Source organism: Choloepus didactylus, chromosome 10 (genome assembly GCF_015220235.1).
Source record: "Choloepus didactylus isolate mChoDid1 chromosome 10, mChoDid1.pri, whole genome shotgun sequence".
NCBI lineage: Eukaryota > Metazoa > Chordata > Mammalia > Pilosa > Megalonychidae > Choloepus > Choloepus didactylus.
The window spans coordinates 100667830-100690525 of NC_051316.1; the positions used below are offsets into that span (position 1 = coordinate 100667830).

Genomic DNA, 22696 nt, shown 5'->3' on the forward strand with positions numbered 1-22696 from the left:
AGGGAGTAATCATTTCTTGTCAGGGACACTGAAGAAAGGTTATCTAAGAAGAGACACTTGATTTGAGTCTAAAGTATGACTCTTCCAGGTAAAGACACAAAAGAAGGGGAAACCCAGGCCTAGGGAACAGTGTGTACAGAGGCAGGGGGGCTCAGAGAGCAGGATGATTTCAGAGAATGGTGAGAAGCTCTATCTGGCGGGAGACTGGGATGAGTGGTGAGGAAGTCTGCAGAGGCAGAGAGAGCCGGACGGGTCTTTTGAGCCATTTAGAGTGCTTGGGCTTTATATTGCACATGATGGGAAACCATGGGAGGTTTCTAAGCAAGAGAAAGGCAAGTCTGGCTGCAGTGTGGAGAATGGATGGGAGTGACATTTCAATGCGAAACCTATAAGCCTTGGTGACAGACCAGTTTTAAGGGACCAGGGAGAAGGATAAGTTAAGACTTTGCTATCTTCAAGCATAAAGGTGGTACCACTCACTGAGACAGGATCACCAGGAGAAGGAGCAGGATTTGGGGGTGGGGTGGGATGGTGGAGGAGAGAGGTTAGAGTGGTGTCTGTGAGGGTTTCTTATTGGTACCACAGCCTTGAATAAATGAATTATCAGTGGTTCCCTGACCTGGGCTGCTTTAGAATTGCCAGAGGAGGAGCTAATTTAACATGCAGATTCCCAAGTCCACCCAGATGTAGTGCAAAAAGTCTCTGGGGTGGGGTTCAAGAGGTTGCCTCAAATAAGCACCCTGGGTAACTCCAGGCAGACTGTCAGGACACTACATGAAAATAAAGCCATGGTGGGGAAAGGGAAGCCTTCTGCTGCTAAAAGGAGGTTGGACCTCTTGAGTTTATGACTTGCACATTTCAAGGCAGTCTATTCACTCCATTGAAACTCAAGACCAAAGCAAAGGAACAAGAGGCCTGAGGAGATGAGTGAGGAGAAGGGGTCACCTTACTTAAAAATTTCTGTGTTCCTTTCACCCTACAGCGCAGAGTGTCGCAAAGCTCACCTATGTGCAGTCATAATTACTGTCTTCGGTCTGGGGTGCTAGTATACCTTCCCAATCCCTAAAAACCAAATGTGGCTCCTTCCACGGGAAGGGAGAACCCAAGGCATAATAAGAAAAAGCAGTCGTTAATATCTTCAACTACACTGGGAATCTGCAGGGCTTCTCCATGGCTTCTGCCCCTTCCCATTGGGAGCTCCCTGAGAACAGGGAGGGTGGCTCCCCTCAGTCTAGGGCTCTCCCAGGACCAGAAAGGTGTTTCTGTCAACGAATAGCTGTTCCCTGAGGGCCTGGACTTGCATCCATCATCCCTGTGACGCCCTTCCTAACGCTGGAGTTCTCTGGGATAGGTGGGACTTGTGCCTCCTCCCTCAGATCAGGAGTCATCCCACCCAGTGTTGGGGGCGGGGGAGGGGGAAACTGATCCTCCTGTTTGAGATCGGTATCTCTCCTTTCGAGTCCCCAGACTCAAGGGCCCACATTTGCTCAACACCTTTTTACCCTCAATCTCACCTCCACTTTCTCCTCTCCAAGTTTTGCGCCCTCAGAAACCTAGTGGATTCTTTGGTGGGCGGAGCTGAGGCGGCTTTTTGCCCTCTTCCAAGATGGTCGTTGCCACCTCTGTGACAGGCCTGGTCACGTGGACACATCCGCCTATGAGGTCGCTGGGGCTTGGTCGCCGATTGTCCCTTGCCGGGCGCCGTCCCGAGGCGGCGACCGCCCTTGTCAACCAGAGCCCCAGCGATCATGGCAACGGGCTCGCGCGGGGAGCGCGTGGCGGCGGCAGCGGCGGCGGCGACAGCTTGGTCGCGGGCCGGGGCGGCGGAGCGGCGGCGGCGGCGGCGGCGGTGGCACTGGCACTGGTACTGGCACCGACCTTGAGAACCATGCAGACGGGCAGCCCGGAGAGGCGGCAGGCGGCCGGGTGGGAGGCGGCGGCGGAGGCAGCGATGAAACAGGTCCGCGTTGACACGGGCGCGGCCGGGGAGCCCGAGCACAAGGCCGGGGAGGAGCAGCCCAAGGACCCGGCGCCGGCACAACCCCGCGCGGCCGAGGAGGGGGACGCCCGCGACCCCCCGCGGCAGCCGCCCACGCTGTCCCCGTCCAAGCAGGCGCCCGCGCGGGTCGTCTGCGCCCACGGCAAACCCAGGAGCAAGGGCCGATGCTGCAAGCGGAGCTCCGGCCGCCGTTGCGAGGACTTGCGCTCTCGGAGGCCGGTTACCGTGGACAGCTCCAAGGCCAGGACCTCCCTGGACGCCCTGAAGATCAGCATCCGCCAGCTCAAGTGGAAGGAGGTGAGGCCCGGCCCGGCCGCGTGGGCACAGGGGGGTGGACAGAACAACCGCAGAGGATCCGGCGCGGCCCAAACCGGGTCGGAGGGCAGGGGCCGAGCTCCTGCTGTGCGCCACGCTCGAGCCTGCTTGTCCGCTACAAACTGCTCATCCCTTCAATGCCTAGCCCCAAAGTCACTTCCTCCAAGGCTTCCCAGACCTCTCCAGGTCAACTTAGCTGCTCCCTCTTCTGGCTCCCCTATAGTTCTTTATAAGGTTTCCAGCACAGACCTCTTCACATTGTAGTTAGGTATTTATATGTCTGTCTCCTCCATCAGATTGTGAGTCCCTGGGACCAGAGACCCTGTCTCTTTCTCTTATTCATTTAAGTTTTATGTAAAGTACTTATTGTGCGACTTGGGCAGTATTAGCAGTTTGGAAACGGGCAGACCTAGGGTCTCTCTACACCCTGCCGCTTAGCTCTGTGATCTTTGACCAAGTTGCTTCACCTCTTAAGCCTGTTTTCTCCTTTGTAAAGTGAGATTAATAATGCTTGTTTGGTACTTTTGTTAGAAGACTCTCTGCTTAGTGGTCACAGCACACATATACACTAAATGGCAACTAATCTTACCACTCCTTTCTCTCCTCCTCCATCATCATTATCATCATCAGTGTCATCATCATTATCATCAGTGCAGGTGCTATATTTTTTATTCCAGTGTTTGGCATATAGTAGGTGGCAGTAAGTGGTGGATGAAAGGGTAAATGAGGAAATGGGTTATTCAACCCTGAACCTGTTAGACCTGGTGGGTGCTGGGATGCATTACCAATTACACCCAGAGATATCTGTTGCAGTTGGCTGAGTGCATAAAGTCACTTGACTTTAACTGCAGCATCTAAGGCTGTTTAATGTGCTTTCCAGAGTGTCAGGATTGTGATTTAGTGTAGGCGAGTCTGGAGACTTAGACCCAGATGGTCTGCTGATGGTATCAGGTTATCTGCAACATGAGGAGTCTGGTACCTAGCCCTGTACCTTGTTTGGTAACGGTTTTATAGCATTGGAACATGAGAGGGATGGCCACAGAAAGGACTGATGTGGTCAGAGGGTTGATGCCCTAGCAAAACCGAGTCATGTGTTTTGAAGGGAAGTCAAGATTCAGGCAAGGCAGACTTCCAGATGTGTAGGGGGTCATCACTGGGGAAGTCCTACCCCAGGTGTCAGGGCCTCCAGTCTTGGGGTTTGGGATTCAGGGAAGGATTTCTATGCCTGGGAAATCTGGGGAAAGTGAGAGTGGGTTCCCAGTCCTGGAGGCTCTGGGTTTCTGGATAGGGTCCCAAGCCTGGCCAAGAGATATGAGGGCCAGAACAAGAAAAAACTGGAGAATTCATCAGTGCCACAGTCCTAATAAACTGAGATCCAGACACTGAAAGTAGGCCATGGAGTCAGGCCAGGCTGGTTGGGCCTGTGCTTAGCCCTGTGGGAGAGTGAAATGAAGTGGGCCAGATCTTGTTCTCTAAGAGAGATGGTCCCAGATGAACTCAGAAATCAGCAGACATCCATGCCAGTCAAAGTTCATTCAGTCATTCAGTAAATGCCTACTATGGAGGTGCTGAGTTCTGTGCTGAGCCCTGGCAATCAAAGATGACCTTATTGTTTAGTGTGGACAAAACACAAGTAAAAAAATAATTGCAGTAATTACAGGGCCTTTGCTGCTCTTTCCTGAAATGTTCCTTTCCCAGTTATTTGTGTAGCTTACTCTGTCTCTTTTTCAGATCTCTGATCAAATGCCACCTCCTCAGAGAGGCCTGGTGATCCCCCTCCCCACTTCCATTAGTCTCCAAACCTTGCTCTTCTGTATTTTTTTTCTGCATAGCCCTTAACTCTACCTGACATTATATTATGTATTGTTTATTTACTGTCTGTTTCCCTCACTAGAATGTAAGCTCCACGAGGGCAGGGGTTTTGCTTTATTGACTGATGTATCCTCAGGTGCTTGGCACATAGAAGTTGCTCAATAAATATTTGTTGAATGGATGAATAAATTATGTGATGAGTGTTTCTCTCTATATGTGTAAAGCTCTAAGTAAAGGTGTAAGAGCTATAGGAGGTAGAGGAGGGGAATCTCGGGAGGGCTACCTGAAGCAGATAAAACTGAAATGAGTTTTGAGTGCCAAAAATGAGTAGGAGTTTAGCTAGGGACCATGGACTTTATGTCCTTGGTAGAGGGTGGAGTATAGGCAAAGTAGAGGTACATTTGGGGCTTTGTATGTAGTTACTCTGGCTGGATCATAGAGAGGGAGGTGGAATGGTGAGTACTGAGGCTGGAGAAGTGAGCAGGGGTTAGATCATGGGCCATGCTATGGGATTTGAAGTTTTTTCTGAAGGCTATATGAACCTTTAGGAATTTTAGGGTTCTTCCATTTATCAACTGTGCTACTTAGGGCAAGTCAGCTAAACCCTTCAGGCCTCAGTTTTCTTATCTATAAAGTGGGGGTGAGTATAGCTGTTAGTTGGTTCCTGTATGCTCAGCCCGCATAATGCTGATGTTAATCTCCATGAGACCTTTGCACTGATGAGGCCACCAGTGTAGGCAATTTCTAGGGTGCCCCCTCTCCTGCCACCTTTTTCTCTAGCTCAGAGAACATATTGGTCTATAAGTAGAAATACTTATTCTAATATATTGTAAAACATAAATCACTCACAAATAGACTTTACTATTAGCTGTGTGATTATTCACTTAATGTCATTCTTCCTCATTAGTCTGTGGGCTCCTGAAGGCAGGGTGGTGTCAAACTTGTGTTCCCAATGCCTGGCACATTGTAGATGGTCAATTAATACTCATCGTATAAAAGAAAGAAATACTTGTAGCAGAGTTCACATCTCATCTTGACACCCAAAAATTTGGTTTAAGTGCCATACTAGATAAACTTTGAAGTTCCTTTCAGCATTAAACTATGATTGTACTCTTCTTAGTACCTTTTACAAAGAGAATGTGTGGCTAGTAACAAATATGTGAATCAGGTACAAAGTACAAACACAGGGCCTCTCCAGGCCTCAGTTTCCCCATCTGTTACAGAGGTGGTGTTGGATCAAATCATCTCTAAAATACCTGCCAGCATTGACTTCTAGGAGTGGTAACTTCTTCTGGGGGCTGGGGGAACAAGGGAGTGAGCAACAGTGTCCCTTGCATGTAGTGCTGTGTTGCTGCAGGGTTAGGGAGAACCTGTTTGGCTGGTTTTGGGGGGGTGTTTGGGTAGGTAGTTAAGAAATCCAGAGTGTAAGTTCCCTGTCTCCTTTTGTGGGTGCATAGTGAGGGGGCTGTATAACACGGTCCACTTAACAGGGCAGTACTGAGCCAGCATGCAAATTCAGAAGTTTGTTTGGCTACAGGGCATCATCTCTCTCTCCTCCCCCATCCCCTCTCTCTCTCTTCTGCTTTTCTTTATTCCACACATGTTTAACAACAACAGCAGCAGCAGCAATGATAAACCCTTACACAGCTTTACTCTGGATCAGGCACTGGTCTAAGTTCTTTACAGGTACAAAATTATTTGATTCTCACAACAACTCCAAAAGTGTTATTATTTTCTCCATTTTACCAATGAGGAAGTTGAGGTACACAGAAGTGAAGTAACTTACCCAAAATCACATCGCTAATAAGTGGCAGAGCTAGCATTTGAAACTGGCTTTTTCTTTGAAACCAGGCTTCAATTTTGTGCCCTTCTCCACTACTCTCTACTGACTCTCTAGTGGCAGACCCTGTGTCAGGGGCTGGAGATATACATATAAATAGGATATACTCCTTACCCTCAAGGAGCTCCCAGTCCGGAGGAACTATGCAAATAGACAATTACAGTCCAGCCTGGTCAGGGCAGGGTTAGAGATGAGGACAGGGAGCTGGGAGCCTAGAGAGAAGGGATGCCTCTTGCAGTGAGGGGGCTGGGCTATGGGAGAGCACAGTGGGAAGGTGATGCTTGGACTGTATTTTAAATGCTAGGAGACAGCCAGGGAGTAGACTGGGTAAAGGGCATTCCCTACAGAGTGTGAACAAAGGCAGGGAGTGTCGACCTGGTTTTATGTTCAAGGTGAGATGATGGGACCTTAGGGAGCATGTGGGGGAGTGGAGAAAGATAAAGCAGGAGCCTGGTCATGGAGGGCTCTGAAGGCCATGCCAAGAAGCTTGTGCTTCTGACTGAATTGGGTCACAGATTGCTTGCCATATATAGACTGAACCTCCTTGCCTGCTCTTCTTCTGTCCCAAGCAAACCACGCTGACTCTCTGATGAGTCAGTTTTCAGTCATATCCATTCTAGGTCATATCTATTTCAACTGCCTCTGCAATGTCCAATTTGTTTCTCAAGGGAAAACTCACAGATGCTAGCCCTGTAAACTTGTAGATATAAGACTAAAGGTTTATTATAGAATAGCAAAATTATGTTTATAAGATCACCATTGAAGTTGCTACATGAAAGAGAGGGATGGTTCCTGGGTCATAGTAGATGCTCAATAAATATTTACAGAATTACACTGTCCTTTTCCAGTCACGAGCTTCTCTCCCCATTCCCTCCCATATTCTTTTGCAGTTTTGCTACCCTCGTTAAAGAATACCTTAGAGAAAAGGACACTGCAGAGAATAGATGCCACTGTTGTTGTGAACTGCCATCCTTAGAGATATAGATTGTGTATATGTGTACAGTGGTGCCATGGACACCAACTAACATGAATGAGGGTGCTGAGCACTTTGATAGAGGGACCTTTGTTGACAATAGTTTGCATAAGTCCCTGTCCCAAGATCTGTTAGTGTAATCTCTTTGTTTCAGAGACTTCAAACCATGCTTTGTTTTCAGAAATGAATCTAGCCTTTGTTCAAAGCATGTATACACTTGTTATATTGTCCTACTTATAATTTGTATAATATGAGTTACTCTCTATTAGCTAAATATCTATTATGTGCTAGGCATTGTACTAAGTACTTTATGTGCATTAAAAATTGTATTGAGCATTTTCTATGGATTATTTGATTTAATCTTCACAACAAGCCTCTGAAGTAGATCCTAATGTCATCTCCAATTTACAGTTGAGGAAACTGAGATTTAGAGAGGGACTGGTACAGGAATAGCCCACGGCCACACAGCTAACAAGTGGCAGAACCATCCCCAGGCTGTGATCATAGCCAGGATACAATTCTGTACCATCTTTTTTGCTAATCCTTTGTTAAAAATCATCCTGCAAGGAATTATTCTATTATTATTATTATCCCCAGATAACAAAGAAGATGCTGAGGTGGACACAGCAAGTAAGTGGTAGAGGCAGGGTTCAGACAGAAGTCGGTCTCATTCCAGAGCCCACTTTTAGGTGTGTTTTATAATTCTCCTCTTCTTAACCTACCCATTCCTCATTTGACCTATACCTCTGACAGCAGAGTCACTCAGAACTAGAAGAGCCATATTGCAAATAGGACTTAAAATAAAATACATTGAACTATATCCTGCTTGGCAGAGGGGGCATTTGGTGCCTGCGCCTTGCAAATCCTATCTTACTGTTGCCCACAGAAGAAAGGCAATTCCTGTGCCATTTAACAGGCCAAGTTGCCTTGCTCTTCCGCGGAATGTGCACTTTCTTTTTGAATTACTCTGCCTTAGATTCCTTCTGAAAGAGGCTGGGAATAAAATAAAAAATGAGTAGTTTAACCTTCCCTCCCTTTCTAGTTTCAGGGATAGCTATTGTGATTTACTTCCCCTTTTTTGAAAACAGCATTATATTTAAGAATGGTTTATATCCTCCTCCACTAAATTTTCTACTTCATCTATGTTAAACATGTTATGTAAAACAGGCATGTTATTTTAATGTCTGTAATCCACCAGAATTTTTCCTGGGCAATTTAAGCTTGCCATACTATAAAAAGCATAATTCAGTACAATGTTATTTGAACAATACAATATGTGCAAAAGCTACATGAATCCATACTAATTCCTTAAACAGTCCTTTAAAAGACTATAAATTCCAGGGGCTCAAATTCAAGTTCTATAAATACTGCAAATTAAAATTTTATTTTTCAGCAGGCGTTGCAATTGTTAGAGATGTCTTCCATGTTATGAAAATACACTGTGTGCATTTTTTGGTGACATTCTGGATCTAGTTTTTTTTTTTTTTTTTTTTTTTAATTCAGTTTTATTGAAATATATTCACAAACCATACAGTCATCCATGGTATACAATCAACTGTTCACAGTATGATCATATAGTTATGCGTTCATCACCACAATCTATTTCTGAACATTTTCCTTACATCAGAAAGAATCAGAATAAGAATAAAAAATAAAAGTGAAAAGAGAATACTCAAACCATCCCCCCATCCCACCCTATTTGTCATTTAGTTTTTACTCCCATTTTTCTACTGATTTTTTTTCAATTTTTTAACTTTGTTTATCAAAAAATTAAAAACAAACAGGCAAAGAACAACCAAAAAAACCCCACAACATTTCAAACAAAGCAATGGATTAAGGAAAACAAATAACCTAAAATAACTACTTTGCTTCCAATATGTTCCTACCATACCCCAAGAAAATTAATAAACCATGTCCAAACAGAGGAGAAAGAAAAACAAATAATCTAAAATAACTACATTGCTTCCAACATGTTCCTGCCATACCCCAAGAAAATTAACAACCCCTAAGAAAACAAAGGAATAAGAGAAAAAAAAAACCTAAAATAACTCTATTGCTTCCAACATGATCTTACTATATCCAAGAAAGTTTACAAACCATAATCATTCCTGAGCATTCCCATAACATTGAGATTACCCTCCATAGTTTATCTGTTCTTATTAGATTATCATTCCCCCTCCACTAATTGGTATCTCTAGGTCCCCTACATTCTACAGTATAAAACATTGTACATTTTTCACAGAATTCACATTAGTGGTAACATACAATATCTCTCTTTTTGTGCCTGGCTTATTTTGCTCAGCATTATGTCTTTTTTTTTTTTTTTTTTTTTAATCTTCATTTTATTGAGATATATTCATATACCACACAGTCATACAAAACAAATCGTACTTTCGATTGTTCACAGTACCATTACATAGTTGTACATTCATCACCCAAATCAATTCCTGACACCTTCATTAGCACACACACAAGAATAACAAGAATAATAATTAGAGTGAAAAAGAGCAATTGAAGTAAAAAAGAACACTGGGTACCTTTGTCTGTTTGTTTCCTTCCCCTATTTTTCTACTCATCCATCCATAAACTAGACAAAGTGGAGTGTGGTCCTTATGGCTTTCCCAATCCCCTTGTCACCCCTCATAAGCTACATTTTTATACAACTGTCTTCGAGATTCATGGGTTCTGGGTTGTAGTTTGATAGTTTCAGGTATCCACCACCAGCTACCCCAATTCTTTAGAACCTAAAAAGGGTTGTCTAAAGTGTGTGTAAGAGTGCCCACCAGAGTGACCTCTCGGCTCCTTTTGGATTCTCTCTGCCACTGAAGCTTATTTCATTTCCTTTCACATCCCCCTTTTGGTCAAGAAGATGTTCTCCGTCCCACGATGCCAGGTCTACATTCCTCCCCGGGAGTCATATTCCACGTTGCCAGGGAGATTCACTCCCCTGGGTGTCTGATCCCACATAGGGGGGAGGGCAGTGATTTCACCTTTCAAGTTGGCTTAGCTAGAGAGACAGGGCCACATCTGAGCAGCAAAGAGGCATTCGGGAGGAGGCTCTTAGGCACAACCACAGGGAGGCCCAGCCTCTCCCCTGCAGCAACCGTCCTCCCAAGGGCAAAACCTGTGGTAGAGGGCCCAACCCATCAAACCACCAGTCCCCCATGTCTGTGGTCACGCCAGCAACCATGGAGGTGGGGCAGGCGAACACCCCCGCACTCCCCACAGGCTCCTCAAGGGGGCACCGCATCTTTTTTTTTTTTTCCTTGTTTTTTTTTTTTTTTTTTAACTTTCCCTTCTTTTTTAAATCAACTGTATGAAAAAAAAGTTAAAAAGAAAACAAACATACAATAAAAGAACATTTCAAAGAGACCATAACAAGGGAGTAAGAAAAAGACAACTAACCTAAGATAACTGCTTAACTTCCAACATGTTCCTACTTTACCCCAAGAAAGTTACCTAATATAGCAACATTTCTGTGAACTTGCTCCTACTATATCCATCAGAAATTAACAGACCATAGTCATTCCTGGGCATCCCCAGAACGTTAAATAGCTTGTCTGTTCTTCTTGGATTATTGTTCCCCCTTCCTTAATTGCTCTCTATTGCTAGTTCCCCTACATTCTACATTATAAGCCATTTGTTTTACATTTTTCAAAGTTCACATTAGTGGTAGCATATAATATTTCTCTTTTTGTGCCTGGCTTATTTCGCTTAGCATTATGTGTTCAAGGTTCATCCATGTTGTCATATGTTTCACGAGATCGTTCCTTCTTACTGCCGCGTAGTATTCCATCGTGTGTATATACCACATTTTATTTATCCACTCATCTGTTGAAGGACATTTGGGTTGTTTCCATCTTTTGGCAATTGTGAATAATGCTGCTATGAACATTGGCGTGCAGATATCTGTTCGTGTCACTGCTTTCCGATCTTCCAGGTATATACCAAGAAGTGCAATCGCTGGATCGAATGGTAACTCTATATCTAGTTTTCTAAGGAACTGCCAGACTGACTTCCAGAGTGGCTGAACCATTATACAGTCCCACCAACAGTGAATAAGAGTTCCAATTTCTCCACATCCCCTCCAGCATTTGTAGTTTCCTGTTTGTTTAATGGCAGCCATTCTAACCGGTGTTAGATGGTATCTCATTGTGGTCTTAATTTGCATCTCTCTAATAGCTAGTGAAGCTGAACATTTTTTCATGTGTTTCTTGGCCAATTGTATTTCCTCTTCAGAGAACTGTCTTTTCATATCTTTTGCCCATTTTATAATTGGGCCGACTGTACTATTGTCATTGAGTTGTAGGATTTCTTTATATATGCAAGATATCAGTCTTTTGTCAGATACATGGTTTCCAAAAATTTTTTCCCATTGAGTTGGCTGCCTCTTTACCTTTTTGAGAAATTCCTTTGAGGTGCAGAAACTTCTAAGCTTGAGGAGTTCCCATTTATCTGTTTTCTCTTTTGTTGCTTGTGCTTTGGGTGTAAAGTCTAGGAAGTGGCCGCCTAATACAAGGTCTTGAAGATGTTTTCCTACATTATCTTCTAGGAGTTTTATGGTACTTTCTTTTATATTGAGATCTTTCGTCCATTTGAGTTAATTTTTGTGTAGGGGGTGAGGTAGGGGTCCTCTTTCATTCTTTTGGATATGGATATCCAACTCTCCCAGCCCCATTTGTTGAAAAGACCATTATGACTCAGTTCAGTGACTTTGGGGGCCTTATCAAAGATCAGTCGGCCATAGATCTGAGGGTCTATCTCCGAATTCTCAATTCGATTCCATTGATCTATATGTCTATCTTTGTGCCAGTACCATGCTGTTTTGGCAACTGTGGCTTTATAATAAGCTTCAAAGTCAGGGAGTGTAAGTCCTCCCACTTCGTTTTTCTTTTTTAGAGTGTCTTTAGCAATTCGAGGCATCTTCCCTTTCCAAATAAATTTGATAACTAGCTTTTCCAAGTCTGCAAAGTAGGTTGTTGGAATTTTGATTGGGATTGCATTGAATCTGTAGATGAGTTTGGGTAGAATTGACATCTTAATGACATTTAGCCTTCCTATCCATGAACATGGAATATTTTTCCATCTTTTAAGGTCCCCTTCTATTTCTGTTAGTAGAGTTATGTAGTTTTCTTTGTATAGGTCTTTTACATCTTTGGTTAAGTTTATTCCTAGGTACTTGATTTTTTTAGTTGCTATTGAAAATGGTATCTTTTTCTTGAGTGTCTCTTCGGTTTGTTCATTTCTAGCATATAGAAACATTACTGACTTATGTGCATTAACCTTGTATCCCGCTACTTTGCTAAATTTGTTTATTAGCTCTAGTAGCTGTATCGTCGATTTCTCAGGGTTTTCTAGATATAAGATCATATCATCTGCAAACAATGACAGTTTTACTTCTTCTTTTCCAATTTGGATGCCTTTTATTTCTTTGTCTTGCCGGATTGCCCTGGCTAGCACTTCCAGCACAATGTTGAATAACAGTGGTGATAGCGGGCATCCTTGTCTTGTTCCTGATCTTAGAGGGAAGGCTTTCAGTCTCTCACCATTGAGTAGTATGCTGGCTGTGGGTTTTTCATATATGCTCTTTCTCATGTTGAGGAAGTTTCCTTCAATTCCTACCTTTTGAAGTGTTTTTATCAAAAAGGAATGTTGGATTTTGTCAAATGCTTTTTCAGCATCTATTGAGATGATCAATTGATTTTTCCCTTTTGACTTGTTAATGTGTTGTAATACATTGATTGATTTTCTTATGTTGAACCATCCTTGCATGCCTGGAATAAACCCCACTTGGTCATGGTGTATGATTTTTTTAATGTGTCTTTGGATTTGATTTGCAAGTATTTTGTTGAGGATTTTTGCATCTATATTCATTAGGGAGATTGGCCGGTAGTTTTCCTTTTTTGTAACATCTTTGCCTGGTTTTGGTATTAGATTGATGTTAGCTTCATAAAATGAGTTAGGTAGTGTTCCATTTTCTTCAATGTTTTGAAAGAGTTTGAGTAAGATTGGTGTCAGTTCTTTCTGGAAAGTTTGGTAGAATTCCCCTGTGAAGCCATCTGGCCCTGGGCATTTATTTGTGGGAAGATTTTTGATGACTGATTGGATCTCTTTGCTTGTGATGGGTTGGTTGAGGTCTTCTATTTCTTCTCTGGTCAGTCTAGGTTGTTCATATGTTTCCAGGAAATTGTCCATTTCCTCTACATTATCCAGTTTGTTGCCATACAGTTGTTCATAGTATCCTCTTATAATTTTTTTAATTTCTTCAGGATCTGCAGTTATGTCACCTTTTTCATTCATTATTTTGTTTATATGGGTCTTCTCTCTTTTTGATTTTGTCAGTCTAGCTAGGGGCTTGTCAATCTTGTTGATCTTCTCAAAGAACCAACTTTTGGTGATATTTATCCTCTCTATTGTTTTTTTTGTTCTCTATGTCATTTATTTCTGCTTTAATCCTTGTTATTTCTTTTCTTCTACTTGGTTTAGGATTGGTTTGCTGTTCATTTTCTAGCTTCTTCAGTTGATCCATTAGTTCTTTGATTTTGGCTCTTTCTTCCTTTTTAATATATGTGTTTAGTGCTATAAATTTCCCCCTCAGCACTGCTTTTGCTGCATCCCATAGGTTTTGGTATGTTGTGTTCTCATTTTCATTCGTCTCTATATATTTAGCAATTTCTCTTGCTATTTCTTCTTTAACCCACTGATTGTTTAGGAGTGTGTTGTTTAACCTCCAGGTATTTGTGAATTTTCTAAGTCTCTGATGGTTATTGACTTCTAATTGTATTCCATTGTGGTCAGAGAATGTGCTTTGAATAATTTCAATCTTTTTAAATTTATTGAGGCTTGTTTTATGTCCCAGCATATGATCTATTCTGGAGAAAGTTCCATGAGCACTAGAAAAGTATGTGTATCCTGGTGATTTGGGATGTAATGTCCTGTATATGTCTGTTAAATCTAATTCATTTATCAGATTGTTTAGGTTTTCAATTTCCTTATTGGTCCTCTGTCTGGTTGATCTATCTATAGGAGAGAGTGATGTGTTGAAGTCTCCCACAATTATTGTGGAAACATCAATTGCTTCCTTTAGTTTTGCCAGTGTTTCTCTCATGTATTTTGTGGCACCTTGGTTGGGTGCATAGACATTTACGATTGTTATTTCTTCTTGCTGAATTGCCCCTTTTATTAGTACGTAGTGGCCTTCTTTGTCTCTCAAAACATCCCTGCATTTGAAGTCTATTTTATCTGAGATTAATATTGCTACACCTGCTTTCTTTTGGCTGTAGCTTGCATGAAATATTTTTTTCCATCCTTTCACTTTCAGTTTCTTTGTGTCCCTGTGTCTAAGATGAGTCTCTTGTATGCAACATATTGATGGTTCATTTTTTTTGATCCATTCTGCGAATCTATATCTTTTAACTGGGGAGTTTAATCCATTTACATTCAACGTTATAACCGTGAAGGCATTTCTTGAATCAGCCATCTTATCCTTTGGTTTATGTTTGTCATATTTCTCCCCTCTCTCTATTAATATCCTTTATTGTACCCATACCGAATCTCTTTAGTACTGAACCTTTCTCCAAGTCTCTCTGTCCTTTCTTTGTTTCTCTGTCTGTAGGGCTCCCTTTAGTATCTCCAGTAGGGCAGGTCTCTTGTTAGCAAATTCTCTCAGCATTTGTTTGTCTGTGAAAAATTTAAGCTCTCCCTCAAATTTGAAGGAGAGCTTTGCTGGGTAAAGTATTCTTGGCTGGAAATTTTTCTCACTCAGAATTTTAAATATATCGTGCCACTGCCTTCTTGCCTCCATGGTGGCTGCTGAGTAGTCACTACTTAGTCTTATGCTGTTTCCTTTGTATGTGGTGAATTGCTTTTCTCTTGCTGCTTTCAGAACTTGCTCCTTCTCTTCTGTGTTTGATAGTGTGATCAGTATATGTCTCGGAGTGGGTTTATTTGGATTTATTCTATTTGGAGTTTGCTGAGCATTTATGATTTGTGTATTTATGTTGTTTAGAAGATTTGGGAAGTTTTCCCCAACAATTTCTTTGAATACTCTTCCTAGACCTTTACCCTTTTCTTCCCCTTCTGGGACACCAATGAGTCTTATATTTGGACGTTTCATATTATCTATCATATCCCTGAGGTCCATTTCGAGTTTTTCAATTTTTTTCCCCATTCTTTCTTTTATGCTTTCATTTTCCATTCTGTCATCTTCGAGGTCACTGATTCGTTGTTCAACTTCCTCTAGTCTTGTACTATGAGTGTCCAGAATCTTTTTAATTTGGTCAACAGTTTCTTTAATTTCCATAAGATCATCCATTTTTTTATTTAGTCTTGCAATGTCTTCTTTATGCTCTTCTAGGGTCTTCTTGATTTCCTTTATCTCCCATACTATGGTCTCATTGTTCATCTTTAGTTCTTTGAGTAGCTGCTCTAGGTGCTGTGTCTCTTCTGGTCTTTTGATTTGGGTGCTTGGGCTTGGGTTATCCATATCGTCTGTTTTTTTCATATGCTTTATAATTTTCTGTTGTTTTTGGCCTCGTGGCATTTGCTGAACTTGATAGGGTTCTTTTAGGATTTGTAGACCAATTGAAGTCCTTATCTCTGATTTATCAGATCTACAGCTTCGTGGAGTACACTTTCTCTAACTAACCAGCAGGTGGCATCCACGAGCCACCTGTTCTCCACAAGCCAGTTCTCCCCTGCTTTGCCTTTTTGGTGAGTGGGGGAGTGAGTCTTGTGGGGTCCAATTGGTGTACCAAGCTTGCGTGTGTAGTTGGTGTTGCCTGCCCTGTATATGGGGCGTGTTTCTGGGCAGTCAGGGAGGGGGGGGGTGGCTCTAACAATCAAATCTCCCTGGTGATCCTAGAGTTTTAAAGCTGCTGCAATAGTCTAATCCTTCAGTTCAGTCCTGCCACAGTTTGTCTCTGCCACTGACCCACAAGTCCTTGGTATTGGCGTATGGCTCCTGAGACTTGCAAGTGGGCCCCTCTTCCAGGCTGTGCACCCCGGGTCCTCTGTTGAGGGATGACTGTGCTATGTCACAGGTGAGTGCCGTCCCCCCAGGGCAGTTCTGGGCTGCTGGGCTGTGTAGGGAGGCTCCCAGTCTGCTGAAATGATGGCTGAATGGGGGTTTGTTAATTCACACTGCTCCACCTTCCCAACTCTGGGACAATCAGCTGAGGTTGCAGGGAAGGCTAATGTCCACGCCCAGTTTTGTGGAGTGTGCCTGTTATTTGAAGCACTTCCGTCACACTGGGTTGTCTGGGGCAGTTCTGGGCTATGAGGCTGGCGATGGGCAGGAGTGTTTCCTGTCCACCAGGATGATGGCTGTGAGCAGACACCCCCCTTTTCTTGGGAAGTTGTGGTGTTTAGTGAATTTTGTCAGCCACTGGATTATTGCATTTTGTCTCAGAGCTCTCCTAGTTCTGCTCTTGACTTGACCTGTCCAAATAGTAAGTCTTTGAAGCTTTCTGTATTGGGCTTCTTAGAGTAATTGTTTTAGAAAAAGAAAAAAAGGATTAAAAAAACAAACAAACAAACAAACAAAAAAAATGGGCCCTCCTCAGAGATCTAATGGGTTATTGAAATGCTAAGAGACAAAGCAACCAGGGCCATTAAGGAAAGGTCCACAGGGCAGAGAGATCAGCTTTTCTTCGGGATTTGCATATGCGCCTCAGGGCCCTTCCCCTTTCTATGTTCACCAGAACTCCAAAAATCCTCCGCTTTTATTTTGGAGTTTTTCGTGTTGTTTTTTTTTTCTATGCCTGTCTCCTCTCTGCTGGGCTGGCTGCTCTCAGATTCTCTGGTGTCTGGTCTCAGTCTATCTATGGTTGGATTTTGGATTAGTAGAATGAGTTTCCGATAAGGGCTGCCACTTCAGTTCTCCCTTCTCCTTCCCGGAGCTGACAGCCCCTCCTCCCCCGGGACTGAGCCTGGCAGGGAGGGGCGCGGGTCCGCTGGCCGCAAAAACTTACAGATTTCGCTGATCTCAGCAGTTCCACGTTTTCATGAGTGTTGTATGAAGTATGCCCAAAGTCAGATTGCTCTGTGGTGTCCAGTCCACGCAGTTCGAGAGTGGGTTTTTTAAATTGCTCAGTTTTGAGGTCAGCAAATGTCCACATCAAGGCATCATCAAGACGATGCTTTCTTCCAGAAGAAAGTAGTCTCTGGATCTAGTTTTGTATTAGCAGAAGTTTAATGCAAAAATCCAGCCATATATTTTATTTTTCTTTTAAATCTATTCCTTGAGAAGAATACATTGTAAAAGTAATTAACCACTGTTTATGTGTGCCTTTGCTAAAGGGGAAATGTTGTATCCTGGAATTAGTATGGGCTTTGGTATCAGACAGATGTTGTTTAAAATCCTCACCACTAACTGTTTGTGTGACTAAACTGATTGTGTTCTAAATACAGAATCTCTCTGAGCCTCAAATTCTTCATCTATAAAAATGACTAGTAATATATTATCTTGCAAAATTTTTGTGAGATTATATGAGGGATGTATGTAAATTGCCTTACCCAATGCTGGGCACCCTGTAGTTACCCAGTGTTAATTCTTTTTCTTTCTATAGGGTATTTGTAAACATTGGTTATTTGATCTATTTTTTAGAAACTAGAAACTAATATTATAGAATTTAGTCTGCAAGGAAAGGTCACTGGTTAGCAGAACAGATATTGAGTCATTTAACAAATACTTTTGAGACCTGCTTTGTGGCAGGCTACATTTAGACTCTCCGGATATAGCAGATAAAAACACATAAAGATCCCCATTAGCTAAGGGGCAGGTACATTTTGAATGAATATTAACTTTGATATAATCTAGACGTCACAATTTATTTTTTAATTATACTGATTTAAAGTTTTTTTTTCTTTTTAAATCAATTATACTTTTAAAGTTTTTTGAGTTTAATAATTTTTTTCTAAAGCCTCCATTCTGGACCTGTTGTCTGTTTTATACTTTGCATATTAATTATAAACATCGCCATGAGAAACTTATTTTGACTATTTGAGTGACATATCTTAATCTTTGTGTTCACAAAACGAGGCAACTAGTTCACAGAGACAAGCTGAGGTGGTTGAACATCAATGTCCAACTATGTGGAGGAGATGCAAATTTCCAAGGTTAGTTTCTTTGCTCTTGACTTCCCTCCCCACTAATTCTGGAAATACCATAGCTGGACATGAGTTTGAATCTTGACGGTCGCATAGCGACTCTGTGACTCTGGGTAAGCTATTTTAGCTCTCTGAGCCTCAGATTCCTCATCTTGGTGCTTTAAAGTAAGACTGCTTGTTGGTTTGACTTTCCCTCTGATGAATTTCTATGACATCTTAGTTGAATTTTGTAAGAAAATTTTGTAACAAAAATTGATGGTGTGAATAGGCAAATAGCCTAGCTGTTCCCCTAATGGCTTTGAACTACTCCTCTTCCTTGTGGTTGCTCCTCTGAAGCCAGGTCATGTCCCTGAGATTCCTCAGCAAAGGTTTTATTTTCTTTTCTGGAGAGCACAATTGTCATGTTTCTCTATTCCAGATGTTCTGACATCTCTCCTTCCTCCTTACATCAAATTGTGCCTTGTCTTAATAGTTGTCTCTGCTGCTATTTGTGTACACATTTGTTTCCCTGGGCATTTTTGAACCACTATCTAGTAATTTTTATAAGTGCTTTGTAAGTCATAGCAGGCACTTCTGGCATCTTCTCTTCTCCCATCTGCTTCTACGTCCTCTGAATAAAAGCTTTTCATCTATAATGAAGCTGGGAAGATAGGGAAGTTTAACTCCTGTTCAGTCTTTCCTACCTAGCTATAGTTTTACTTTTCAGATAAGTCCCTTGGTACTTCTTCCTAGAATTCTTAGGTAGGCCAGTTTTCATATTTCATTCTTTATGCCCACAGAGAGATTTTTTTCTCGTTGTATAGAACTGTGGCCTATTGGAATTTTAAAAATAGCAACAATAGAAAATTCTAAACATCTTAAATTATTTACAATTACTTTTTAAAAAATTCTAAAAGCAATATGTGCTTATGAAAATTATACAAGTCCAAGTATATAAAACAAAAACTGAAAGTCCCTACTCCTTTATCCCCCTTCCTTCCCCTCTTTCCCTCTAATCCTACTCCCCCTCACCACGATTACAGTTTGGTATGTGCCTTTCCAGATTTTTTTTTTCTTTTCTTATTTCTGTGTAACAGGCTGGTTAAGTTGTGCTGTAGTAGCAATCACAAAATAGCAGCGGCTCAATACAACAAAAGTTTATTTCTTGTTCACACTGCATGTTCAGTGCTGGTTTGGGGTGGGAGCGGGGAGAGAGGGCTCTCATCATCTTGCCTGTTCTGAGGACCGGGTTTCTGTGGGCACAGGACGCATGCTTCCAAGAGATCCCTGAGGGGAAGGGAACATGGCAAGTGGCACACTGGCTCTTAGAACTTCTACCTGGAAGTGACGCATAACATCTATTCACATTTCATTCCCCAAAGCAAGTTACAAGGCCAAGTCTAACCTCAGAGGGAATGGGGATATGCAGTCCTACCAAGAGGGTGTAAAGAGGAAAATAAAAATATTTGGTGAATCCTAGTGACTACCAGGATATAAAACATATGTAGAGATACATATATATTCTATATAGATATAAATAATTGATTTTTACAAAAATGCAGTTATACGATATATATATAGTGTTTGGCAACTTGTTTTTTAGCAGTACATCATGGACATCTTTCTATGTTAGTAGGTATAGATTCGTTTCATTTAAATAACAACTTCATAGTCTATTTTATGGATCCATTGTGATTTATTTAATCAATCCCCTAGTGATGGATGTTGTTTCCATATTTTTTTCTTTGCTATACAAATAGTGGTACAGCAAACATCCTTTTTCAGACATTAAGTGTATGCTTGTTAAAATACTTTTGTAGGTTAAATTCCTAGGAATTTTTGGGTCAAAGGGTATATACACTTTGTATTTTGATTGTTACTACCAAATTGCCACCAGCAATTTGTAGGAGAGCACCTGTCTTATATTCTCCAGTGCTGGATACAATTAGTCTTCTAAATCTTTTCCAAACTGATAGGTAAAAATATGCTCTTTTAATTTACATTTCTCTTATTGTCAACAAGGTTGAACTTTTTGCTGAAGTTTATCAGTCATTTCTATTGCTTCATCTGTGAAATGTCAGAATGTTTTTTATCTTTTGGGTTGTTTGTGTTTTTCTTATTGGTTTGTAAAGTTTCTTTAAATGTTATAGGTAGATACTTTTTGTCTCATATGTGTTGTAAATATTTTCCCCCGTTGGTTATTTAAGTATCTAACAGCTAATCATTTGCCTTGCATGATCTACATTGTTACAATTAAAAAAATTTTTCCCCCTTCCCATTCACCTAAGACAGTCCTTAACCTATTATTGACTTGTTAACTTTAAAGGACAGAGGAAAAACACAGTTCTACCTTCAGGTACTATTAAACTTCTAGTGAATTACCAGGCTGCGTGGAGAGACTTGGAGTATTAAATCTCTATGGGACTGTGTCTTTTATGTGAAAATTCTTACATACATTCATCTAACTTGACTTTTACTTTGTGCAACAAATATGGTAGATTTCATTATTTCTGTTTTACAGATGTCAGTGTTCAGTAAAGTTAGAGCTGGATTTGTAGCTCACTACTTATTTGTTCTGTCATATGGGACATCATGATACTTATCTCATAGGGTTGTTGTCCCATTTTAATAACATATGTAATGCTTATGCCAAATAAGTGTTTATGCTGTTTCAACTCTCCTGCTTTTAAGAGGGGTTAATTGACAGAGAGGTTAGTTCTAGTGTAAGATGAGAGGCTGGGTCTCCTGGCTCTCAGACCAGGTCTTATTCCAATGGATCAGACTGACCACCTAAATAAAGAATGATTTTTTGGCCCTTTAGAAGTAAGTGCATCTGAAATTAGTATTTACTTGTCCTTTCATTGCAAGACTGAACTTTGAGACTTTATGTTAGTTTTATTTAAAAAGCACATTTCTCACTTATATAAGTGATCCTTGTCCATTGTTTAAAATATTAAAAATTTGGAAAGACAGAAAAAAAAACATTTATAATCCCACCATGGAGATCAATCAGTGTTTTCATTTGGAAGCATTTTTGTCCAGTGTTTCTTCTAGGCACATATTTTATATTTTATAAAGCTGGTGTAATTTTTTTTTATGTTAACATTAATGCCCAAATTATAATTTAAGTGTTTCCCATAGTATAAAAACTTTTCATAAATTCATTTTAATTGCTGAAAAATATTTCATTCAGTGGAATGTATTTCATTATTTATTTTTCTGATATTGAGTGTTTAAGTTAATTCTGCTATTAAAATTTTTTTCCTGGAGTGCTTCTTTATGCATAAAGCCTTCCTATATTATATATTGTTTTCTTAGGATAACTTTCCAGAAATGGAATAATTGGGCCAAGAAGTATATACTTCTTTTGAGGTGGATTGCCAAATTGCTTTCTGAAAGGCTTGTAGCAATTTAGACTAAACAATGTATGAGAGTGCCTATAAGTACTTACTTTTTAAATATGTAGTGACAAACACTGGAGAAAAGAATTGAAACATGAATTTTCTCCAACCTATGGATCCTTCTTCACCAAACACTTAATTCTAATCATCAATGCCTAATTCAAAGCAGGGCATTTTGATATGGCTATTTTGGTGTAACCATTATGTCTCAATTGAAACAGCCATGTCAAAGTATACAGTCACTTTTTTTTTAATGCAATTTACAATAATTCAAAGTGTACAATCAGTTGTTCACAGTATCATCATATAATGGTGTTTTCATTGCCACAAACTTTGAATATTTTCATTACTCCAAAAAATAAAATAAAAATAAAAATTTAAAAAAACCACCCAAAACATCCCATTCCCCTCCTCCCCCCATTGTTCATTTACTGTTTTAAAAATACAGTTTAATTGAGATATAGTCACACACCTTACAGTCATCCACAGTGTACAATCAATTATTCATGCCACCATCATACAGTTGTGCTTTCATCACCAGAATCAATTTTTGAACCTTTTTCTTACTCCAAAATAAAAAAAAAAAGCAAAAAAGAACCCCTAACTCTTTCTATCACCTCCATCCTATCCTATTCTGCATCTAATTTTTGTCCTCATTTTTCCACTCATGTGTCCATGTGCTGGATAAAGGGAGTGTGAGCCACAAGGTTTTCACAGTCACACAGTCACACTATGCAATCTATATAGTTATACAATCATTTCCAAGAATCAAGGTCACTGGGTTGCAGTTTGACAGCTTCAGGTATTTCCCTCTAACCATTCTAACACACTAAAGACTAAAAGGTAATATCTATACAGTGCATAAGAATACCCTCCAGGGTGACCTCTCGATTCCATTTGAAATCTCTCAGCCACTGGAACCTTATTTTGTTTCATCCCTCTTCCCCTTTTTGGTCAAGAAAATCCTCTCAATCCCATATTGCTGGATCCAGGCTCATCTCCAGGAGTCGTTTCCCACATTGCCAGGGGGATTCACACCCTTGGGAGTCACATCTCATGTAGGGGGGAGGGTAGTGAGTTCACCTGCTGAGTGGGCTTAGAGAGAAAGGGGGCCATGTCTGAGGAACAAAGAGGCTCTCTGGGGGGGACTCTAGGCACAATTATAAGTGGGCTTAGCCTCTCCCTTGCAGCAACTAACCTCACAGGGAAAAGCCCCCGATCAAGGGCTTGACCCATTAAATTGGCAGTCCTCAATGTTTGCAGAAAAT

General features: G+C 41.1%; 1 protein-coding gene across 2 annotated transcripts in view; it reads left to right on the forward strand.

The window, feature by feature from the left end:
- The first annotated feature begins 1832 nt into the window (after positions 1–1832).
- TTLL11 (tubulin tyrosine ligase like 11) overlaps positions 1833–22696 on the forward strand; it is a 256317-nt gene continuing 235453 nt past the window's right edge. Inside the window, exon 1 of one of the 2 annotated variants that reach the window (XM_037797799.1) lies at positions 1833–2296. In XM_037797799.1, the coding sequence (XP_037653727.1) occupies positions 1889–2296 (408 nt within the window). In that variant the 5' untranslated portion in view covers positions 1833–1888. The remainder of the gene's footprint in view (positions 2297–22696) is intronic. The other variant, XM_037797800.1, reaches the window with a different exon arrangement.